At 37.7% G+C, this 23,498-nt stretch overlaps 1 protein-coding gene across 3 annotated transcripts in view; it reads left to right on the forward strand.

Moving 5' to 3' along the window:
* Positions 1–23,498, forward strand: part of RALBP1 (ralA binding protein 1) — a 66,554-nt gene that overhangs the window by 15,662 nt on the left and 27,394 nt on the right. For all 3 annotated transcript variants that reach the window (XM_036009321.1, XM_036009322.1, XM_028524355.2), the window contains exon 2: positions 22,915–23,211. In XM_036009321.1, the coding sequence (XP_035865214.1) occupies positions 22,968–23,211 (244 nt within the window). In that variant the 5' untranslated portion in view covers positions 22,915–22,967. The remainder of the gene's footprint in view (positions 1–22,914; positions 23,212–23,498) is intronic.

The raw sequence follows: 23,498 nt of genomic DNA on the forward strand, positions 1-23,498 counted from the left end.
TTATTATATGAAATATTAAAGGGACTGACTTAAGAAAAAGAAGATCAAAGCTATGAACAACAATATAGCAATGAATACATATCAACAATTGAGTCTAAAAAACAAACTAAGCAAACAAGAACAGAGACAGAATCATGGGTACGGTGAGGGTTTTGATGGTTGCCAGAGGGAATGGGTAAAGAGGTGAGGGGATTACGAAGTGCAAATGGGTAGTTACCGAATAGCCATAGTGATGCACAGTATAGGAAACAGAGTAGCCAAAGAATTTACACACATGACCCGTGACATGAACAATAGTTTGAGGATTGCCTGAGGGAGTGGGTAGATGGGGATAAAGAGGGAAAAATCAGGAAAACTGTAATATACATAATAATGTTTTTATTTTACTTTTAAATAACTAATAGTTTTTGTGTGTCTGCTGGACACTGCAAAGATTTGAGTGCTTTGCAGTCAGATAAGACATCACCACCCTCATTTCTTGTTCCACATTGATTTTTACATGGTACTTGCTTTTTTAATCATGACTACCACAGAAAACCCAGCTTCACAAACTTATGTCATTGAAAGGAATGTAATGCAATCAAACGTTAAAACCAAACTTTTAGCTGGTAGTTTGTATGGGGTCTGACAGATGTTGAGTATAGTAGTTCCTCTTTATTCTCTGGATATATTTCAAGACCCTCCAGTGGATGCCTGCAACTACCTATTGTAACTAACTCTATATATATGTTTTTTTCCTGTACATACATTCCTATGATAAATTTTAATTTATAAATTAGTAAGAGATTAACAACAATAACTAATGATAAGATAAAACAATAAAAGTTATGTGAATATGATCACTTGTTTCAGGGGATACCTTGCTGAAGTCTTTGTATGGGCTCTTTGCTTCCTGGCACATGTTGCTGTCATCCAGAATATATTTTTTTTGATGTTTTCTACCCACAAGTTTAATGCCTTTCCCATCTTAACTAAGCATTTATCACTCACTATGGCCATAACTTTTGCAGTTTGAGGTGCAACAGCAAAACTAGCACAAATTTCTTTTTCCTTCTTTACAATTTAATATATAGAAGATTCCTTCTTACAGTGATCTTAGCAACTTCAGCCTACAATTTTTTTCTTTCCTTAAGTCAAGGCTTTCACCTTTACCCTTAAAAGTTCTTATTTTACAGCTTCCTTTGGCATATCCAAATTGTCAACATCACTGCTTTTGGGCCATTTTTAAGTAAAATAAGGGTTACTTGAACACAAGTGCTGTGATATCAATCTGATGACCGAGATGGCAACTAAGTGAATAACAGGTGGAAAGTGTACACAGGTTGGAGACAGTGGACAGTGGGATGATTCATGTCCTGGGCAGGACATAGCCAGATGGCACAAGATTTTATCATACACTCAGAATGATGCACATCTTAAAACTTAAGAATTGTTTATTTCTGGAATTTTCCATTTAGTAGTTTTGGACCACAGTTTATTCTGGGTAACTGACACCGCAAAAAGTGAAATTGTGGATAAGGGGGAGACTATTCTACACTGTTTCCCTCAAATATAAGATAACCCCATGGCTCTTGTATGTGTTTATGCTCTGGGTATCTCTGTGCAGTGTTTTTGAATCACGGACTGGATACTTTTAGCCAGTTTCTGTTGTAACCAATTGTGTGCTTTTACAAAAGTTACTATTAAATAAAGTTTGTTGGTCCCTCCTACAAGTTCATTTCTAAGATTTAGTTGAGGATAGATCATATGATTGTGAAATGTGGTAGGAAAGAGTCCTGTCCCCCACCAGGGGATATCTCATCTCTGTAAAAATGTTCTGTTTCACTGATAGGTACCAAAACATATTTATCTTTTTTTATAAGAAAACTTCTGTTTTATCCTCTGTATTAGAATGGCTGCTAGTGATAACACTTTTGATTTTGTTTAAAGGCAAGAGTCCAATGTGGGGTTTTTTTTCCCCTGATACTTAACATATGTATATATATAACCTTTGATTTGGGCAGCTTTTTATAGAACTAAATTTTATCCTTCCCAGCCTTTCCCACCTTGTAGACTGACTGTAGAATTATTTGTCTGTTAGGCTCAGTATCTTTTGGCTGCTCATTTTCCAGTGCCTGATGTTCTAATTCTCAGAGTTAAATTTGTAGTTTAAATAATGGATGTACAAAGTAATCTGTGCTCTTTAGATTTCACTCTCATCTGGAGGTTGAATTTACTTATTGTATTATGTCAGTCTCCTAAATAATATATTAATTTTTTGTTTTCTTGTTATTAACCATGTAATAGTTATTGTCAGCATTATAAAGTTATTCATATTCATTGTAATGAACTTAGAATTTCATTTTCAAACTGATTTTAAACACTTCTTAGGCATGTTTTAATTAGTGACACTGAGAACGTTGGGAAGCTGAGCAGAAGACATTAATTCACTGTGGCATTTAGTGAATTTCTGTGAGTAATGTATGGGATTCTAATGAAAAGTTCAGATAAGCACCTAGGAGTAGGGGAGAAACTAAAAGATTAAATCTGATGATACATAAGAAGGGTACAAAAAGAAACAACCCAAATTAAGAGTAACATTTCTATTAAAGCATAGCTTTAAACAAATTTTAGTGGATTTGAAAGGACTAATTATGTAACAAATAATTTGGATGACATTTGTCTGTGGGGATGTGCATCAGAAATTACTGTCAAGCCTGTAAATGTGATTGCATTTATTGGGTACAGGCCATAAACCTCAAACAATTATTTGGGAAAGATTTCACCGTTGATCATATGAAACCCTTTATACCCAGTCTGCTTTGTCAGAGGGATTATTTTTCTCCCATTTCACTTTGTCAACTTAAAAAAAATTTTTTTTTGGATAGTGCTACTCGTTTAAGAGAAAGCTCTCTATTTTTATTTGTTTTTAAAATAAGATTTGCAATGATCTTGTGAGACGTGATTTTATTTTTCGTGTTTTAAAACTTTATCAGAGTAATTCATAAGGATAGTTTAAGAAATCAAATAGTACTTGTGCAGAGATACTATAGCAGTCCTGAAATAGCTTTCTTTAGAACCCTGTAAGATTGGTCCTTGGCTGGCAACTGGGAACTTGACTGCTAAGTTCCTTACAGTATACAGTACAAAACCTTTCCTAAATGTGTAAGAGTGGCTCACTGTGCCTAAACTGTTTATAAAGATAGTGTGGTTTATGCTGAATATATGCTTTTTCCTGGGAGTTTGGAATTTTGGTACATGCTAGACAGAGCATGCCTGCATGATCAGGATTCACAAGGACCTTGGCCTCTGAGTCTAAGGAGCCACCCAGCACACAACACTTCACACATGTTTCTGTTGCTGGAAAATTCCTCTCATCCCTGTGACTTCACTATGAGAGCACTCTTGGAAAGTTAAGCCTTGTTTCCTCTACTTTGCCCCATGTGCCTTTGTTTTTCTTTGTTTTTGCTTTGTGTCCCTTTACTGTAATAAATCTTAGCCATGAGTATGAGTATATACTGAATTATGTGAGTCCTAGTGAATTACCCAGCCTGGGGGTGGTCTTGGGGACCCCTAACACAGTACTAGAAGACTTAAAATGAAAAATGCTATTTCTTGCCTCATTCTTGTATCTCTCTCAGTCTTAGTTTCTTTTCTTTCATTTATTTCTTGTGGTATTTATTTCCTTATTTCTAAATAATATACTTAAACTATTTTTAACTAATTTTTAATATACTATTTTAGATGTTATCTATTAACTAGGTATTATAATAGATGAGGATTTAGGTCTTTCATACCCTTCCCCCAGTTTCCTGCCTCAGTCCTTTGATATAATCATGTGGAGCACATTGTTTGATTAAAATCAGTATTTCTTGTTTTCATTATGACAATTAGACAGATATTGTGTAATGTTGAGCCAGGCAGTAGACTATAACTTCATTTTCTCATCTGCCTTTTTCTTTTTCATAGAGTTAATGGTTAGCTCATTTTTTTTCTTGCATTTTTAGTTTGTTCTTGTGACAAGTTTACTCCAAAAGCCCCAGTAGTTTCTTATTACATCTTACTATTCTTTTCCACATGGTCAAATGTGCCTGCAATACCCATTGCCCTCCGGAGTTCTTCAGTGTCAGTGTGAAATGTGTCACATGTTGGTGACAGGGCTGCTTTTTCTGGGGCTTCCTTTGCTGCTCTCCAGGGTTGCATCTCAAGTCCTCAGGATTCTTTTTTATTTTTTTAAAGATTTTATTTATTTATTTTTAGAGAGGGAAGGGAGGGAGAAAGAGAGAGAGAAACATCAATTGCAGTTGCTGGGGGTCATGGCCTGCAACCCAGGCATGTACCCTGACTGGGAATCGAACCTGCGACACTTTGGTTCAAAACCCGTGCTCAATCCACTGAGCTATGCCAGCCAGGGCAGGATTCTTGATAAAATGTATGGGAACTACATTCCTTGCTACTGTGTATCTGGAAATGCCTCTATCCTGCCTATATGCTTGAATGGTTATTGTAACTAATTTTGTTTCAAAACTTTGAAGGTATTCTTTATTGTCTTTAAATTTCCAGTATTTCTGTTGGTAATTTGGTCCTGCTTCTTTGTATGTAAGTTGTTTACCTTGTCCCTTACCCAGCAGGAATCTTTTAGTATCCTCTTTTTATTCCTCTGTGCTCTGAAACCTCATGATATGCTTTGGTCTGGATCTTTCCATTTTCTGTGTAGGGTGCCTAGTAGTTCCTTATGATTTGGACAGTCTTGTCCTTTAATTCTTAGAAAATTTCTCTCCACATCATTTTAAGAATAAAAATGTACTGTACAACCATATCAGAATTACAGTTGAACTACAAAACAACCACCATTCAGAACCGCCTGAAATTTGGCTGAAAGGAAGTCCTACAACTAGGGAATTAAAGAAGCCACATCAAGACTGTGAGGAGGGGAAGAGACGAAGTACTGTCTGGTTCTATACCTACAAGTGTCAGATAGAGAGGGATATCTTGGCTGCAGAGGTCCTGACTGAGGAGTGAGGAGTCCCTCACTGGACTCCTTTTGAAGTTCTCTCTAAGTTCCTTGAGCATCCTTATAACCACTGTTTTGAACTCTGTATTGTTTGTGTCCCTCCAGCCCCACACTAGGCCCCTAAGACCAGGGTTCTAGTGCTGGACGAGAAGTCCCCACAACATGGGGCTGTAAAAAACAGTCAGAATTGAGGCTGAGATGGAGGGCTTCTGGAGTCCCAGGGAGTTCCCCTTAAAGGGCCTTCACATGGAATTGGACTCACCCTCTGAGCTCCAGCTCTGGGACAGCAGCTCAAAAGGCACCAAGACACATGGGAAGGAACTGAATTGTCTGGCATCTGATCAAGAACTCTGGGGCAGCTTTCTCCCAGACAGAAGTACTGGCAGAGACCACAGTTCCTTTGATGAGCCTTCCCTCCATAGAGTTGGCAGGTGGGCACCATATCTGAGTCTCTATCAGCCTGGCTCATACTGTTCCCCCCACCCTGGTGATTCTCTGACAACCTGCCACACCCAACTTTCAGGCCCACCCAAAGCTGTTTCCTGTGGCATTTCCATACAAATGGTTTGACGTGGCTCATCCTTCAGACTTTCCTAAAATCTTTCAAATAAGCAGCATTTGGCCTCTGCATAACCCATACCCCTTGCTAAGTTGCCTCAATGTCGGCACTAGTGGCCGCCAATCTTGGTTTCAGCTTGGCCTCTCCTGGGCACCTCCAAGCCTAGCACATGTAGCAGGTATCTTCAGATCACTTTGTAGCTAACACCAGGTGGCTACAAACAGGGCACAGGTGGTAGCTGACCTTGCACCTCTCAGGAGGCCCCAGAGCCAGTGGACCTGGAAGACAGCTTCAGACAATGCTGGATAATAACCCTACCACCATCACAGGCCACACACTCAAGGGACAGACTTGGTGAACACAAAAGCCTCAAAAGCAAGTCCTACTCAGCAGGGTCAGCTCCAGCACAGCAGCTCCTATGCTGTAGTTGCAGCTGGTCCTAGTAGCTGACTGGCCTGGCTGTTAATCCTTCCCATTGACTCCAACAGCAGTCAGGGCTTATCTACAGCAGGGCAGTGCACAGAGCTCACAGGGGTGCACCTGGAGTACCCAACTTGGGTGACCAGGGAGGATGTGCCACTGGGACCTACAACACCTACACAAGGCCAGTCTGCCAAATCCGGGAGATGTAGCAGCTGTATATAATACAGTGGTACCTTGGTACTCATTGTTAATTTGTTCCAGAACTTGTGGCAATTGCTGAAACTGACTAGTACCTATGAAGCATTTTCTCTTGTAAGGTGCTGTGACTTGTGCAAGTTCTAGCAAGTGTGATGAGCCCTGAGCAACTGCTGAGTGCTGAAACATTTTTTTCTTGTCAAAATGCAACAAATACAGGGTTTGATGAGTTCTGTAGCTGATAAGTACCAAGGTATGACTGTACATAGAAACAAACCTAGGAAGGCAGCCAAAATGCAGAGACAAAGAAATAGGTTCCAAATGCAAGAACAGGATAAATCTCCAGAAACAGAACTAAATGAAATGGAGGGACGCAAACAATACAGAGTTCAAAACAGTGGTTATAAGGATGCTCAAGGAACTTAGAGAGAACTTCAAAAGCATAAAAGAGGACATAGAAACCATAAACAAGAACCAGTCAGAAATTAAGGACACACAAACTGAAATGAAGAATAATTTTCAGAAAATCAATAGTAGAGTAGACGAAGCTGAGAATCAAATCAGCAATTTGGAATATAAGGAAGCAAAATATACCCAATCAGAACAGCAAAAAAGAAAGAAGAATCCCCCCCAGAGAGAGAGAGAGAGAGAATAGTGTAAGAAGCCTCTGGGACAACTTCAAGTGTACCAACATTCTTTTCATGGGGGTACTGGAAGGAGAAGAGGAGAAAGCAAGAAATTGAAAACCTATTTGAAAAAATAATGACAAAACTTTCCTAACCTGGTGAAGGAAATAGACATACAAGTCCAGGAAGAGCAGAGGGTCCCAAACATAAACCCAAAGAGGCCCACACCAAGACACATCATAATTAAAATGCCAAAGGTTAAAGACAGAGAATCTTAAAAGCAGCAAGAGCAAAGCAGTTAGTTACCTACCTACAGGGAGGGGAGTTCCCAGAAGATTGTTAGCTGATTTCTCGACAGAAATTTTGTATGCCAGAAGGGATCAGCAAGAAATATTTCAAGTGATGAACAACATGGACATACAACCAAGATTGCTCTAGCAAGTGTGACGAGCCCTGAGCAAGTGCTGAGTGCTGAAACATTTTTCAGCAAAGCTATCATTTAGAATTGAAGGACAGATGAAGATCTTCCCAGACAAGAAAAAGCTTAAGGAGTTCATCAGCACCAAACCTGTATTATATGAAATGTTAAAAAAGGCCTTGTTTAAGAAGTAGAAGAAGAAAAAGAAGGATAAAAATATGAACATCAAAATAGCAATAGATATGTGTTTGTCAGCAATTAAATCTAAAAAAACAATAAACAAGAAGAATAAACATTCATAGATACAGAGAATAGTTGGTCTGAAGGTTGTGGGTTATTGTTAAATTGATTAATGTTGATACAGAGAATATTTTTTATGGTTGCCAGATGGGAGGGTGTTGTAGGGATGGGTAAAAAAGGTGAAGAGATTAAGAAGTACAAACTGGTTGTTACAGAATAAGTCATGTAAAGTACAGCATAGAGAATATAGTCAATAATATTGTAATTATGTATGACATCAGATGGGTCTGAGGTTTATTGGATTGATCACTTATAAAGTCATATAACATCTGATCACTGGGGAGTATATCTGGAACTAATATTGTATGTCAGCTGTAATTGAAAAGTAAATGATTAAAAAATAAAAAGTAAAGAAAAATGTATACACAAATACTGCTTACAAAATTTGTCATTCTCAAATTGTAGGTTTATACTTGTAGTGTTCAATAGGTAATAATGAGCTGTATTTGGATTCCCTCATAGAGTTTTAGATTAGAGACTTTTAATTTACAGATGATTTAAAAAGCTGTAAGAATTAGGAAAAACTGCTTCTGGTGAGTTTTAGCCTGGTAGTTATTAATAAAGAACATTTATAAAACAATTAATTTGCTTAACTTATAAACCAGTTTGCAGGAATAGGCCTTTTTCTGTGTAGATATTGTCAAGTTTAATAAACCATTAGAGTTATTCTCAAAAGCTCATTTCAGGAGAGTTTAATTTAGCTATCTATCATTTTTTCTTATATTACTTAGTCCTTTTACATGGGCAATTGATTCTTACTATATGTACTGATTAATACTGGCACACGAGGGGAAAACTCTTTTAAGAACAATATATTTTTCTGGTTCTTTGGAGAAGTGAATGTTTTTAAACCATGGTAGTTAAGTTTGATTCAAGTATTATAAGTCTCCCTTTGGTTTGTTTTACCTCAGTTGTAACAGTCATAACTTATTTTGAATTGAAATATTATTCAGTCTCAAAGGTATAATTTGTCATAAAGTAAAACTTTAGACATGTGGTTTTTTGCTTTACATGTTTAACTTAATACTATTTGTTAGATGTTGCAAAAGTAACATTTTTTAACCTTCACTTTCTTTCTGGAGAGAAATGAATCTTATTCACAGGAACCAGTCAGAGGCTTTCATTTGAGAAAGATTAAAAATAGACATTCTCATTGTAGTGATTTTGGGTATAGGGGTTGGTGGGGATGTTGATGGTAAAAGCAAAAGTAGCAACATTTGAAAAGGAATGTTTGTGTTTTTTTTAATGGCTCATGATCCATGATCTCTGTATAGCATCCATGGCTTTTTTCCCCTTCCCAGAGATTTGTGAGATAATTTATATTCATTGAAATGTACAGTTTAAGAAATTTTAACAAATGAATATATACATATAGCCCACATGCTTGTCAAGATACAGCTATCAAGCAGAAAGTTCTCTCTTGCTACTTTGTACTCAATTCCTGCCTCTTCCCCACACTCCTACAGCCACAGTTTTAAATTGTTTGACAGAGATGAGTTTGCCTGTTCTAGAAGATTATACAAAATCAGGGGTGTCCCACCTTTTGGCGTCTCTGGGCCACACTGGAAGAAGAGTTGTCTTGAGCCACACATTAAATACACAAACAAAAACAAAAACAAAAAACCCTTATAATGTTTTAAGTAAATTTATGACTTTATATTGGGCTGCATTCATAGCCATCCTGGGCTGTGGGTTAGACACCCTATAAATAGAATCATACATTGTGTAATTTATTGTGTCTGGGTGTGCTATCTTAAAATTCATGTTTTGATGTATGTATGAGTAATTTGTTCCTTTTAAAAATGCTGATATTCCATTGGATGAATATATTGCAGCTTGTTTATGCAGTTTCTTGATGGAAATGTGTTTCTAGTTTTTAGCTGTTATGAATCAAGTTAGTCTGATTATAATTTTTTTTGTGTGAATATGTTTCCACTTATTTTGGGTAAATAAATCAGGAGTGAAATTGGTAGATCATATGTAGAAGAGTTTAACTAAAAGATGATGCTTAACACTTGTCCAAAGTGGTTAAGCTTTATATTCCCACCAGCGATGTATTAAACTTCATAGTGCCTCACATCTTCACCAACTTTAGGAATTTTCTTTTTGTTTAAATTTTAGCCAGTCTAGATGGTATGTAGTGATAGTTCATTGTGGTCTTAATTAGCATTTGTTTGATGTTTAGTGATGCAGAGCTTTTCTTCATGGGCGTATTGACCAGTTGTATATTTGCCTTTGTAAGTTGTTTGCTCTTTTGGCCGTTATTATTTTGGATTATTTGTCTTTTTATCATTGAATTATAGGAGTTCTTCTGTTCTTAATTCATTCCAGAAGGCTGTTCGAGAAGTGATTTTTTCAAGAACTGAATCATTTTTTCCCCCAGGTATCAGCATGAAAGGGTTGTTTAGTCAAAAACATCAGTTTTGTTCTACAGCTGTGATGTTTTGTCCATGAATAACTTGGCTGAGAACTGAATTGTTCAAGGTGGGAAATGTTTGAGAACTGAGGTTTGACTGTATTCTGGAGATAAATATATCTCAGATGTGTTCTCCAGGCCTTTTGCTTGACTATTCATTTTCTTAATAGTGTATTTTGATGAGCAGAAGTTTTTACTTTTGATAAAGTCCAGTTTGTCAAGTTTTCATTTTGTAGATAAAGCTTTCTGTTCCTATCTGGAAAATTTTTTCCACAAGTTCTCAAAAATATGTTATATTTTAGAAGTTTTGTGGTTTTTAGCTTTTAAGTTTTAGGTTTATGATTTAACATGAATTACATTTTGTGTATGATGTGATGGAGAAGGCTGAGTTCCCCGCTGCCCCCACATGGTCATTCAGCACCATTTATTGAAGACTTCTTTTTTGCATGAATTCCTTCGGGAGCATTGTTGACAGTCAACTGACTATATACATGTAGGTCTCTTTCTGAATATTGTTTTGTCCCATTAATCCATCTGTCCTTACTTCGGTACCAAACTATCTTCATTACTTTAGCTTTAATAACTGTTCTTTTTCAAGATGGTTGTAGCTGTCCTAAGTTCTTTGCATTTCTAAAAAATTTAGTGTCAGCTTGTCAGTTTCTTTCCAAAAAGGTTTTATTTAACCTTATTGATGTATAATTTACATACTTTAAAATACACTCAGTAGAAAGTATAGTTCTTTGTGTTTTGGCAATTGTGTGTAGCTAGGAAACCACCACCACAGTCATGATAGACAACATTTTGTCATGCCAAAGTTTCTCTAATGCCCCTTTGCGTTTGCTTTCCTAGCTGGCCACATGTACCACTGATTGGCTTTGTACAGATTATTTTTGCTTGTTCTGGAAATCCATATACATGGACTTGTATAGTGTGAATTTAAGTTGTCTGTTTTTTTTTCTCATTATTGTATTTGAGATTCATCTATGTTGTTGTGTCCACTTTATTGCTGAGCAATATTCCATTGTTAGGATATAACACAATTTATGCTCTTTGCTTATTGACAGATATTTGGATTATTTCCAGTTTTTGTCTGTTGTGAATAAAGATACTATAATCTTTTTAAAATATATTTTATTGATTATGTTATTATAGTTGTCTGATTTCCTCCCCTTCACTCCCCTCCACCCTGCATACCCTCTCCCACCCTACACACACTCCCCCACCCACATTCCCCCCCTTTAGTTCATGTCCATGTGTCATATTTATATGTTCTTTAGCTTCTACATTTCCCATACTATTCTTACCTTCCCCCTATTTTCTACCTACCATCTATGCTGCTTATACTCTGTACCTTTTCCCCCTCTCTCCCCCTGCCACTCCTCTGTTGTTAACCCTCCATGTGATCTCTATTTCTGTGGTTCTGTTCCTGTTCTACTTGTTTGCTTAGTTTGTTTTGTTTTTGTTTTAGGTATGTTTGTTAATAATTGTGAGTTTGCTGTCATTTTACTGTACATGTTTTTTATCTTTTTCTTAGATAAATCCCTTTAACATTTCATAGAATAAGGGCTTGGTGATGATGAACTCCTTTAACTTGACCTTATCTGGGAAGCACTTTATCAGCCCTTCCATTCTAAATGGTAGCTTTGCTGGATAGAGCAATCTTGGATGTAGGTCTTTGCCTTTCATGACTTGGAATACTTCTTTCCAGCCTCTTCTTGCCTGTAAGGTCTCTTTTGAGAAATCAGCTGACAGTCAGATGGGAACTCCTTCATAGGTAACTGTCTCTTTATCTCTTGCTGCTTTTAAGATTCTCTCCTTCATTTTAATCTTGGCTAATATAATTATGATGTGCCTTGGTGTATTCCTCCTTGGGTCCAACTCCTGTGGGGCTCTCTGGGCTTCCTGGACTTCCTGGAAGTCTATTTCCCTCACCAGATTGGGGAAGTTCTCCTTTATTATTTGTTCAAATAAGTTTTCAATTTCTTGCTGTTGCTCTTCTCCTTCTGGTACCCCTATAATAAAGGGGTACCTTTATTAGGGGTAATTTGGATGTTGGAATGTTTAAAGATGTCCTGGAGGTTCCTAAGCCTCTCCTCATTTTTTTGAATTCTTGTTTCTTCATTCTGTTCTGGTTGGATGTTTCTTTCTTCCTTCTGGTCCACTCCATTGATTTGAGTCCCAGTTTCCTTGCCATCACTGTTGACTTCCTGTACATTTTCCTTTATTTCACTTAGGGTAGCCTTCATTTTTTTCATCTAATTTGCGACCAAATTCGGGCAATACTGTGAGCATCCTGATTACCAGTGTTTTTAACTGTGCATCTGGTAGGTTGGCTATCTCTTCATCGCTTAGTTGTATTTTTTCTGGAGGTTTGATCTGTTCTTTCATTTGGGCCATTTTTTTTGTCTCAGTGTGCCTGTTATGTAGTAAGGGGCAGAGCTTTAGGTGCTCACCAAGGTAGGGCAACCCACGTTGCCGCATTGTGACACTGTATGTGGGGGAGGAGTCTGAGAGGGAACAATGGCACTTGCTCCACTCTGTGGGTTTTCAGTCACTTCCTGTGCTACCCACAATCAAACTGGGCCCTTCAGGTGCTGATTTCCAGGTGGGTGGGCTTGTGTACATTCTACCCTGTGGGTCTCTCCAATGAACTCTTTTTTGAGGCTGGGAGTTTCTCTCACTGCCACCTCAACGCCCATTGGTGTTTTCAGTCACAGGTTTGAGGCTTTATTTCCCCGAGCTGGGGCCCTGGGTTGCGTAGTCTGTCTTGCTCCCCAGTTTCACCTGGTTTATCTGTGTGCAAATGTGAGATAGCCCCCTCCACCAGTCACAGCCTCACTGTGTCCGCCAGCTGCAGCCTTGCCCACGCCAGTCCTCTAGCCACAGCCTTGCTGTAAGTCCTCTCCGCCTGGCTGCCCGCCTCCCCCCTGGCTGTCCGTCTCCGTCCCTCCTACCGGTCTGGATGAGTGTTTCTTCTTTAACTCCTTGGTTGTTGGACTTCCATACAGTTCGATTTTCTGTTGGTTCTGGTTGTTTTTTGTTTTAAAATTGCTGTCCTTTTGGTTATGCGAGGAGGCATAGCGTGTCTGTCTGTGGCAGGAAAAGAAAGTCTCATAAAGGTGCTCTCTGCTCTCTGTAACACCTGCAAGTTTTATCGGGACAAAAGCTGAGTAAAAGTTATTTTTAGGTAAGGAGCTGGCTAGCAGACGTTGCTAGGTAACGTTATCTCAAGGCCAAAATGCTGACCTTCATTTCGCTTCTGCCTCCTGCTCCCTTGCTTTAGCAGATGAATCCCCCTCCCCTCTTTGCCTTGTAACAAGTATTTAAAGGAACTGTGACGAGCCTGGATTGGGCTCAGGATTTGGAATTAACCCCTGAGGCGCACTGCCTCCCCCCCGCCCAGTAATAAAGTTTGTGCTTCATCATCTTCCCCGCGTGTGAGTGACTTTTCTGCAACATATCTACATCTCCATCTTGGCCGGAAGTTGCAAGATACTATAAACTTTTATTGACAAGTCTTTGTGTAGATTTAGATTTTCATTTCTCTTGAGTAAATACCTAGGAGTGTAATTGTTAGGCGATATGTGTATTTAATTACATAATAAACTTAAGCACTTTTCAAAAGTGGTTGTGCTGTTTTATATTCCTACCAACAACAGATGAGAGTATCAGTTGCTCCACATCCCTACCAACACTTGGCATTGTCAGTGCTTTTTAAAAACATTTAAAAAATTTATTTTTACTAATATTTATTGAATTGAGAGAGAGTGACATCAGTTTGTTTTTCTACTTGTGAATGTATTTATTGGGTGATTCTTATATGTGTCCTGACTGGGAATCAAATCCACAACCTTGGCTTATTGGGATGATGCTCTAACCAACTTACCTACTTGGCTAGGGCTTCTTTAATTTTAGTAGCTGTAGTAGGTGTGTATATTTTTCTTTTAATTTGCATTTCCCTAAAAAGTAATAATAGTGAGCATTGTTTTCATGTGCTTTTTGACTATTTGTATGTTTTCTTGGGTGAAGTGTTCATTCATATTGTTTTGACTATTGTTTTTTAGGTTGTTTTACTGATTCATAAGATATATATTTTTTACATATATGTTATATGTGTTACCGTCAGTATTTAGCTAGATATTAATAAAAGAAAGGGGAGCAAAGGGAACTGGACATTGAGCTTAATACAACTGGGGAGCATAAGCCTGTTTGCTTCACCAGGAAGCTACAACTTCTCACCCCAGGGGATTAAAGGATTGCTTTGCCAAGGAGATAAACACTTCTCCCTAATCCCCTCCAGTACTAGATTGCCAGGTAGGAACAGGGAAGGTGGGCTCATGTACAATAGAAGTAAAAATGGAGCCAGGTCAGGCCATAGAGGTCTGTCAGTCTAGGGAGTATAAACCTATCAAAAACTCATGAAAACTTGAGAAGCTCATTGTCCAGTTTGAAAAAGCTTCTGTCTTTTCCAAGCCCAAGCTAATAATAATCCCAGGGAAACAAAGGATCTTTCTTTCTCAAATTCTCCCTCCCTCTGTCTCTTGATCATGACCTGCACTTGCTGCATTTGTTTGTGTGTTCTGTTTTGCTTGGAAGCACACAACCATGTGGGTCTAGAAGCTACCAGGGCCCACAGCAACTGTGTGGGCCCTAAAGACATAAGCTTTAATATGAAGCAGCATCTCTGGATACTGGCTTTGCTTTGGCATTGAAGTGGACAAGGGTGGACTTTTTCCATGGTGGGATGGACAGAGATGGGAAATTGGACACCTAGGGGCAGCTTCGATTGCCACCTGAATAAACCATACCACACGACAATCTGCTGTGCATGGGTCTTTGGAAATCTTTCCTCATGATCCCATGGAAATGCCTGATTTCTACCAATAACATGTATCTTATAAATCAATGATATACACCAATACACGTTTTTTTTCTGAAGAAATGTGTTGTCAGCTATGTTTATTACAGATATTTTTATCAAGTATGTGGCTTGCTGTTTAATTTTCCAAATTTAGTTTTCTTTCAAAGAGGAGAAATTTTAAATTATGATGAAAACTAATTTATCCATTTTTTGTGGTCTGTTTTAAGTGTGCTAGCTGATGTATTTTTGCCTATATTTGTCTGACTGCTCTGTTGTTTACTGAGAAAGGAGTACTGTAATAATAATTGGATTTGTCTTTATTTACTTCTGTCAATTTTGCTTCATGTAGTTGAAGCTCTTATTAGGCATGTACATGTGTAAATTATGTCTGTATGATTGTGAGAATACTCATTTCTTTTTTTTTTAATTCATTTTTAGAGAAAGGGGAAAGGAAGGAGAATGAGAGGGAGAGAAACATCAGTGTGTGGTTGCCTCTTATGCACCCCCCCTACTGGGGACCTGGTCTGAAACCCAGGCATGTGCCCTGATTGGGAATCGAACTGGTGACCCTTTGCTTCACAGGCCCAGGCTCAATCCACTGAGCTACACCAGCCAGGGCAAAATATTTATTTCTGACACTGCTTGTCTTGAAGTCTGTTTTGTCTGTTATTATAGTGAACTTTCGTATTATATATGTTTGTGTGGTATATCTTTTCATTTGCTTTTAACTTTTCTGTATAGTATTTATATTTAAAGCATGTCTCTTGTAAACAACATAGCTGAATCTTGCTTTTTCATTCAGTACAATTATCTGTGCTTTTAAATTGGAATGCTTAATTCATTGCATTTAATGTAATTGTTGGTTTCAATTTTACTATATTGTGATTTGTTTGTATGTAATTGATCTTTTCCTTGGAGGTTTTTCTTTTCCTCTTTTGTTTCTGGCTCATCATGTGCTCTCCACTGACATTGAGGTAGGGGCACTGACACTGAGGTGGGGGTGGCCTTATTACCATTGGGTGATGGTGAAATCCTGACTCTGCCCTAGGCCTCCTCAGACCACCCAGCAGGAAAGGAATGGGGTGCCTGGTTACTTCTGGCTGGGGGGAAGTCCACATTCTCCATGTAGTCTCCACTGATACCCCTGTATGAGAAGGGGACTTAATACTATATAGCAGATGTGAAAATACCAGCTCCCTACTTGGCCTTCCCAGACACAACCTCCCACCCCCTAAGTGGGATTTTTGGGATACCTCATGAGGGTGCAAATCTAGACTGCTACTTACTGGTACAAGTGGGGATGAGGCCATAGATTTTCTTGTGGTGTTTGACTGGAGTATACCATTAGTATCTAAAAGTTTTGTCTTGGAGGGAGCAGGCTTTTGTTATTGTTGTTGTCGCTTTATCTGTACCCATCTGGTTGTCTAGCTTCCTGAACTTTGTCTGTGATGCAGAAGCAAAAAGAAAACTCAGAGAAGTCACAACTGTGTTCTTTGAATTGTAAGGTCACTGACCTGTCTGCCTTTTTCTCTCTACCTGTCAGTCTGGTTTTCTCATTGTTTTGTTTTTTTAAAAATCTGATACCCAGGAAGGAGAAGAGGAAGAGCAACAAGTAGAAAAGTTATTTGAACAAATAGTAAAGGAGAACTTCCCTAATCTGGCAAAGGAAATAGACTTTCAGGAAATCCAGGAAGCTCAGAGTCCCAAAGAAGTTGAACCCAAGGAGGAACATACCAAGGCACATCATAATTACATTACCCAAGATTAAAATGAAGGAGAGAATCCTAGAAGCAGCAAGAGATAAGGAGACAGTTACCTACAAAGGAATTCCCATCTGAATGTCAGCTGATTTCTCAAAAGAGACCTTACAGGCAAGAAGGGGCTGGAAAGAAGTATTCCAAGTCATGAAAGGCAAGGACCTACATCCCAGATTGCTCTATCCAGCAAAGCTTTCATTTAGAATGAAGGGCAGATAAAGCACAGATAAGGTCAAGTTAAAGGAGTTCATCATCACCAAGCCCTTATTTTATGAAATGTTAAAGGGATTTAAGAAAAAGAAGAAAAAAACAATGTACAGTAAAATGACAGCAAACTCACAATTATTAACAACCACACCTAAAACTAAAACAAAAGCAAACTAAGCAAACAACTAGAACAGGAATAGAACCACAGAAATAGAGATCACATGGAGGCTTAGCAACAGGGGGGCAGGGGGAGAGACGGGGAAAAGGTACAGAGAATAAGTAGCACAGATGGTAGATAGAGAGCAGACAGGGGGAGATTAAGAATAGTATAGGAAATGTAGAAGCCAAAGAACTTATATGTACTATCCATGGACATGAACTAAAGGGGGGGAATGTGGGTGGGAGAGGGTGTGCAGGGTGGAGGAGAATGAAGGGGAGAAAATCTGACAACTGTAATAGCATAATCAATAAAATATTAAAAAATAAAATTAAAAAAATCTGATACCCAGGATTTTTAGTTGTACTTAGTTGTACAAGGAAGAATAGGGATAAATATTCTTTCTTCAAAATGTAGAAATATTTACAGCAGTTCTCCTCTTGTCTCAGAAGTAGGAATTTCTAATTTTCGTTTTTATTTTCTTACCTTTGGCTGTTTATGCTTAAATTTACAATGAACCATATGAGGCCTTTCTCTTCGGCACTTCTATTCAGTAAAGGCTTTCTATAGCTCCCCAGTGCTCAAAACAGTATGTCCTAATGCAAACACATTGTTGTTTCTTATTAAGTCATCCTACATTCAGGCTTTCACTCCTCTGTATCTGCTTTTAGCTGCTCCCCCTTCATCTGTTTATTCCTAACTATAGATTAATCAAGTAAACAAATTTCTTTAGAATAATTTTTTTTAATTTATTGTTGTTCAATTACAGTTGTCTGCATTTTCTCCCCACCACTCCCCCTCCATCTCAGCAAAACCCACCTCCCTCCCTTGCTTCCACCTTCCCCCTTGGTTTTGTCCATGTGTCCTTTATAGTAGTTTGTGAAAACCCTTCTCCCCTCTTTCCCTTCCCTCCTCTCCTCTGACTATTGTTAGATTGTTCTTAATTTCAATGTCTCTGGTTATGTTTTGTTTACTTTTTTCTTTTGTTGACTATGTTCCAATTAAAGGTGAGATCATATGGTATTTGTCCCTAACCGTCTAGCTTACTTCAATTAGTGTAATGCTGTCCAGTTCCATCCATGCTGTCGCAAAGGGTAGGAGCTCCTTCTTTCTCTCTGCTGCGTAGAATTCCATTGTGTAAATGTATCATAGTTTTTTGAGCCACTCATTTGCATATAAAGAACTCACATGACTCCACTCCAGGAAGACAAAAACCCAATTAAAAAATGAGCAAAAGACTTGAACAAACAGTTCTCCAAGGAGGACATACAGAGGGGGTTTAGAATAGGTTTTGCAAGATAATTTACTAAGTACTTTATAAACAGAGCTCCATTAGTCTAGTGTAGAAACTGAATAATCGTTTTAGGGAATAGGAGGACATATGCATGTGCATGTAACTTACAAAATGCTGTGGGGACACAGAGGAGGGAATGATAAAAAATCATCTGGTATTTTGTTGTTCATATTCCTGCCCTTACCCCTTTTAGTCCCAGTTTTGTCACTTTCTGGCTTTGGGATTGGTGATGACTCCCACATCAAGTCCAAACTCCTTAGCTTGGAGTTTAGTTGGTATTCAGTTCAGAGTCCATCTTGTCTTTCAATGTCTTTTCCATTGCTCCTTTGCAGAAACTGTTCTGATTAGACCAGTCTTCTTGCCATTCTCATAATAAGCCCCCATTCTCTCTGCTTGAGTCTTTAACTTCAATGTTCCTCCTGGCATAAATATACTTACTCCCTTTTGTGTGTATATACATAAAGGGCAGCTTAGTGGAAAGAGTGTGTTTCAAGTCAAATGTCCCATTTTTACCTCTTACTTGATGTGTGACTTAGGGTAAGTTACTTCAGTCTCTGAGCCTTAGTTTATAAAAATGGAAAAATACTAGTTTTCTCACAGAATGCACTTAGGTTACTTAATGTATATGAAAGTTCATGAAGCCACAGGAACTCAAATTTGGGTTCCTTTCTTTTGTTTCCTTAATTAAAGTTTAAGGTTAAGAGCCAGGTTCATTTCTTATCTTTGTCTCATCAGCAGTATGCAACATGTTGAGAACACAGAAGAGACTATAATTAGGTGGTTAAATAAATATTTGATCCCTGACCGTTGTGGCCTAGTTGGTTGGGTGACATCCTGCAAAGCAAAAGGTCACCAGTTCAATTCCTGGTGAGGTCATATGCCTGGGTTGCAGGTTCTGTCTCTGGTTGGAGTGCATGCAAGAGGCAACTGATCAATATTTCTCTTTCACATTGATGTTTCTCTCCCTCTCTTTCTCCCTCCGCTCCCTAAAAATAAATATTTTATATATATAAAAATAAAGTACTTTCTGTATGCCCTGTGTTGTGTTTAATGTTGAAGCTCACAGATTATTAGGCAAGACAGACATAGGCGTAGGTATTTAAATCATGGCATGGTACATGTAGTGTAGAGGTGTGTCCAGGAGATTCTGGGAGGACGGAAAAGAGATATCTGTGGCTTACACTGGGCAGTGTGGGTCATGAATGAGGCTTCCTGGAGAAAGTGTTGCTGGTACTTAATCTTTTTTTTTTTTACAGCTTTATTGAAGCATAATTTACATACTATAAGATTTACCTAATTAAATATATAATTCAGTGATTTTTAGTAAATATATATGTTTATGTAACCACCACCACATTCCAAATCTAGAACTTCTCCATTTATCCCCAAAAGCTTCTTTGTGCCTCTTTGCAGGCTTAATGTTAAAGGATGAGTATGAATTAATTATGCAGAAACACTGGAAGAAGGGCTGGGTTCCACAGCAAAGTCAGAGAAGCATAAAACAAAACAGATCATTGTGGATGGGATGTCTGTGAGTGTTTTATTTCTGTAGTGTAAAACTGCTCCTTCAGCGCAGCTGTGTTTTTGTTTCCTCAGTCTTTGGAGCTTAGTTTTCTCACCTGTAATGTGTAATTGTTAATGCTGGTTGGACTCAAGTTTCCTCCGAACTCTCAAATCCTATGATTGTCAAAACTTAGGATGCCTTCAATTATAGGAAAAATAGAAGGTGCTTTTTTTTAATGATAGGCAAAAGTCAGGGTCCATCAAGAAAAATAGAATATACTGATGCTTGTGGATTCTGCAGAAAAGTACAAAGAAAAGTTAATTACTTATAATCTTAGAGTTCAGAGGTAATGGTTATTAATGCTTTTTATTAGAATTTTTTACATATATTTGTATACTTAAAAATTGATAGTGTGCTGTACATGAAGTTGCTTTTTCCCACATTATTATATATTGTCAAAAACATGATTTTTAAAACAACATGATTTTTATAAGGTTAAAAAAAATGGCCTGTTCACTTTTTAAAGCTTTGTTTATTTTTAGAGAGAGGAGAAGGGAATAAGAAAGAGGAAAAGAAACATCAATGTGAGAAAGAAACACTGATCAATTGCCTCCTGTATGCGCCCCAGCCAGGGACCAAACCCACAACCCAGGCATGTGCCCTGACCAGGAATTCAACAGACAACCTTTCTCTTTGTGGCATGATACCCGACCAAGTGAGCTACACCAGTTAGGGAATGGCCTGCTTTATTATTTAAAAAATGATAATAAAAATAATACGTGGACATAGTAAGGTTTAAACTTTAAGGGATAAAATGGAAATAAAAAAATAACTCTCCTCCTCCCCAGTTACCATGTCCCAAAGTTAACAGCGGTTAACTATTTCTCATATGCTTTCAGAAATTGTGTGTGTGGTGTTATTTCTGACAGGGGTGTCCAACCTTCTGGCACCTCTGAGCCACACTGGAAAGAGTCGTTTTGGGCCACACATTAAATGCATTGCAAAATGTAATCACAAAAAAATCTCGTAAGGTTTTTTAAGTAAATTTATGATTTTGTGTTGTGCTGCATGTGGCCCGTAGGCTGCAAGTTTGACACCCTTGAGTAGATCGTAAATTTATGTAACTGATCTATTGATCCTGTCAACTGATGGTTATTGACACCAGTTTAATGCCAATAGGAATCCCCAATCTGGGGTGCAGTGTGAAGACAACTTTATTCAGTGCAAACAGCTCAGTAGTGTTACAGCTCATTTATGAAGCAGCATGGTTGTAAGGTGGTCCTGTTAGACAACTCTGCTTTGTTCTACTGGGCGCCTGTCTGCTCTGCTGTGTCTTACTGTGCTTGCTCTTCTGTGCTCTGGTGAGATGTCACCAGAAAGCAGTCTTAAGTTTTCAGTGGAAAGGGAAAGTGGGCTCCCCTGAGTCAGGGGGGAGCTGGCTTAGATAGAAGTCCCCACCCCTGGTCCCTGATTAATCAGTCTTCATGCAAATGAGGACTCCAAAAAGCATGGTTTGGTTGATGACAACACTGATGGGGGATACAGGTGCACACCTTCTGTTGGATGGGGAAAGCCTCAGTTCTGTTGCTTGAAATAGGATTCCAGGATCTCATTTATAAGGGCTGTCTCAGATGGCAGAAACACAGTGCAGGCAGGCAGTTCTGTGTGGGAGGCAGATAGTACTGCAGGCTTCTCAAAAAGTGCAGTTTGTGTGAAAGGCCCCTGTGGGCCCTTTCACACAAACTATAAACAGTAGAAACACCCACTATAGTCTGTTTTTTAAAATTTAAGCCCAGTTAATCTTAGTAGGGATCTTCTTTCTCAGGGTCCATAGTTGTCATTTATTTTGTTTTTGCTTTTACAATGCTGAAATGAATATTTTAATGTATGCATTTTTAAACTCTTATAAAAGTATATTTGAAAGAAATTTCTAAGAAGAAAATTCCTGGTCAGAGTACATTTAAAATTTTGATAGATAGTACTTTACCATTGCTTTTTTAAAAAAAGATTGTGCTAATTTACACTTCTCCCACTAGTAGGTATTCTCAGGAGTCCCTGTTCGCTCATATCTTTACCAACACTGGATAGTATACACTATTTTGTTCTTTGTTCTTAAGTTAAAAAATGGTAGCTTAAGGTTTTAATTTCTATTTTAAAAATTATAGCTGTAATTTAACATTGTTTTGTATAGATATCAGTCATTTTTCTGTGAGCTTCTTGTTCATGTCCTTTGTGTAGGTCTCTTGATTTGTTTATATTTTAATTGATTTGAAAGTGTTTTCTAAAAAAATTAGTTCTGTCACAGTTTGCAAAATTTTTTTTGTATTGTCTTGATTATATCTATGATCATATTTATCAGTTTTTATTTATGGCTTGTGGGTTTTTAAAACTACAAAATAACCTAAAAAGTGAATGCAAAGAGAAATACATGATTCCAGTAGTATTTCAATTGAATATCATGAGAACTATGCAGGTAACTTATGAACATGGTATTTTTATTATAGTGTTTTATATATATATATATATATATATATCTTCCATCTAAAGAAGAAAAAAATGAAAACAAACCTTAGCTTTTTATAACCCTTTGTCTTTTGTCATGTTCATTCTAGTGAAACTATTTGTGTGTATTTTACAATTGATTAAATGAGGTAATTGAAGTGCAAAATGAAATAGTTATCAACACATGACTAATTGTTTGCAACACAGAACTACAGTTAATGATCTGTAATTGTGTCAGTCATTAAATCTATCATTTAAACTATTGTAAATTTTAACTTCAATACTGAACTATTTATGTATAGTTATAGTCTTTGTAATTTATTATTTGTAGTTGCTTGGTCATGGCTTAAAGAAAAAACTAATATTTTAAATTGTATAGCAATCAAAATTAAGCCTTTTACAATAGTAAGTTTTTTTCTTTTAAAGGAATTCTGTTCTACTTTGAGTACTCTAACTCTGATTTTCATTTGGTTTATTTTTCTAATATTTGAAGATGCCAGGGTTTCCAGCTTGTGAGAACTGAATGTATGATTCATGGAATGTAACTTGAGATGATAAAATGAAAGCTTCTTTTTAAAGGAGGCTAAGGAAAAATACTTTTGATTTGTAATTGCAAGATTCATTGCTGTGCTGCATGTGTGTAGTGCTTTGTGTTTTGGTTGGCATTTGATGACTCCAATGATCTTTTTTCTCTGTGTGCAGGTGTAATGGATAGGTAACAGAGACGCCCTCGGCACTGTCTTCAGGGAAGCAGAATGACGGAGTGCTTCCTGCCCCCCAGCAGCAGCCCCAGTGAACATCGCAGAGTGGAGCATGGCAGTGGTCTTACCAGAACCCCTAGCTCTGAGGAAATCAGCCCTACTAAATTCCCTGGATTGTACCGCACTGGGGAGCCCTCACCTCCTCATGACAGCCTCCATGAGCCTCCCGATATAGTGTCTGACGATGAAAAAGACTATGGGAAGAAAAAAGGAAAATTTAAGAAAAAGGAAAAAAGGAGTAAGTGGCATTTTTCTCTCTGATTTTGATATATTTTAGGTAAACATCTACTCTAATCACATGTGCCTGCTACCTTTTGGAAATATGTCCAAAGACTCCTTGTTTGACAATTTTTGTTCTTTATTTTTCAAGGTCTCAATTTTTGTGTACTAGAATTATATTTTTGGGTCTTTCTTTCAACAACAACCAAAAAAAAAAAAAAAGCAAAAAAGCTGAACTTCCACAAATGGTAAAGTTTTCTGGTGGAAGTTTCTTAAAGTAGTCATTTAAATAATGTGTAAAAAGTA

The sequence above is a fragment of the Phyllostomus discolor genome, chromosome 9, assembly GCF_004126475.2.
Source record: "Phyllostomus discolor isolate MPI-MPIP mPhyDis1 chromosome 9, mPhyDis1.pri.v3, whole genome shotgun sequence".
Lineage (NCBI taxonomy): Eukaryota > Metazoa > Chordata > Mammalia > Chiroptera > Phyllostomidae > Phyllostomus > Phyllostomus discolor.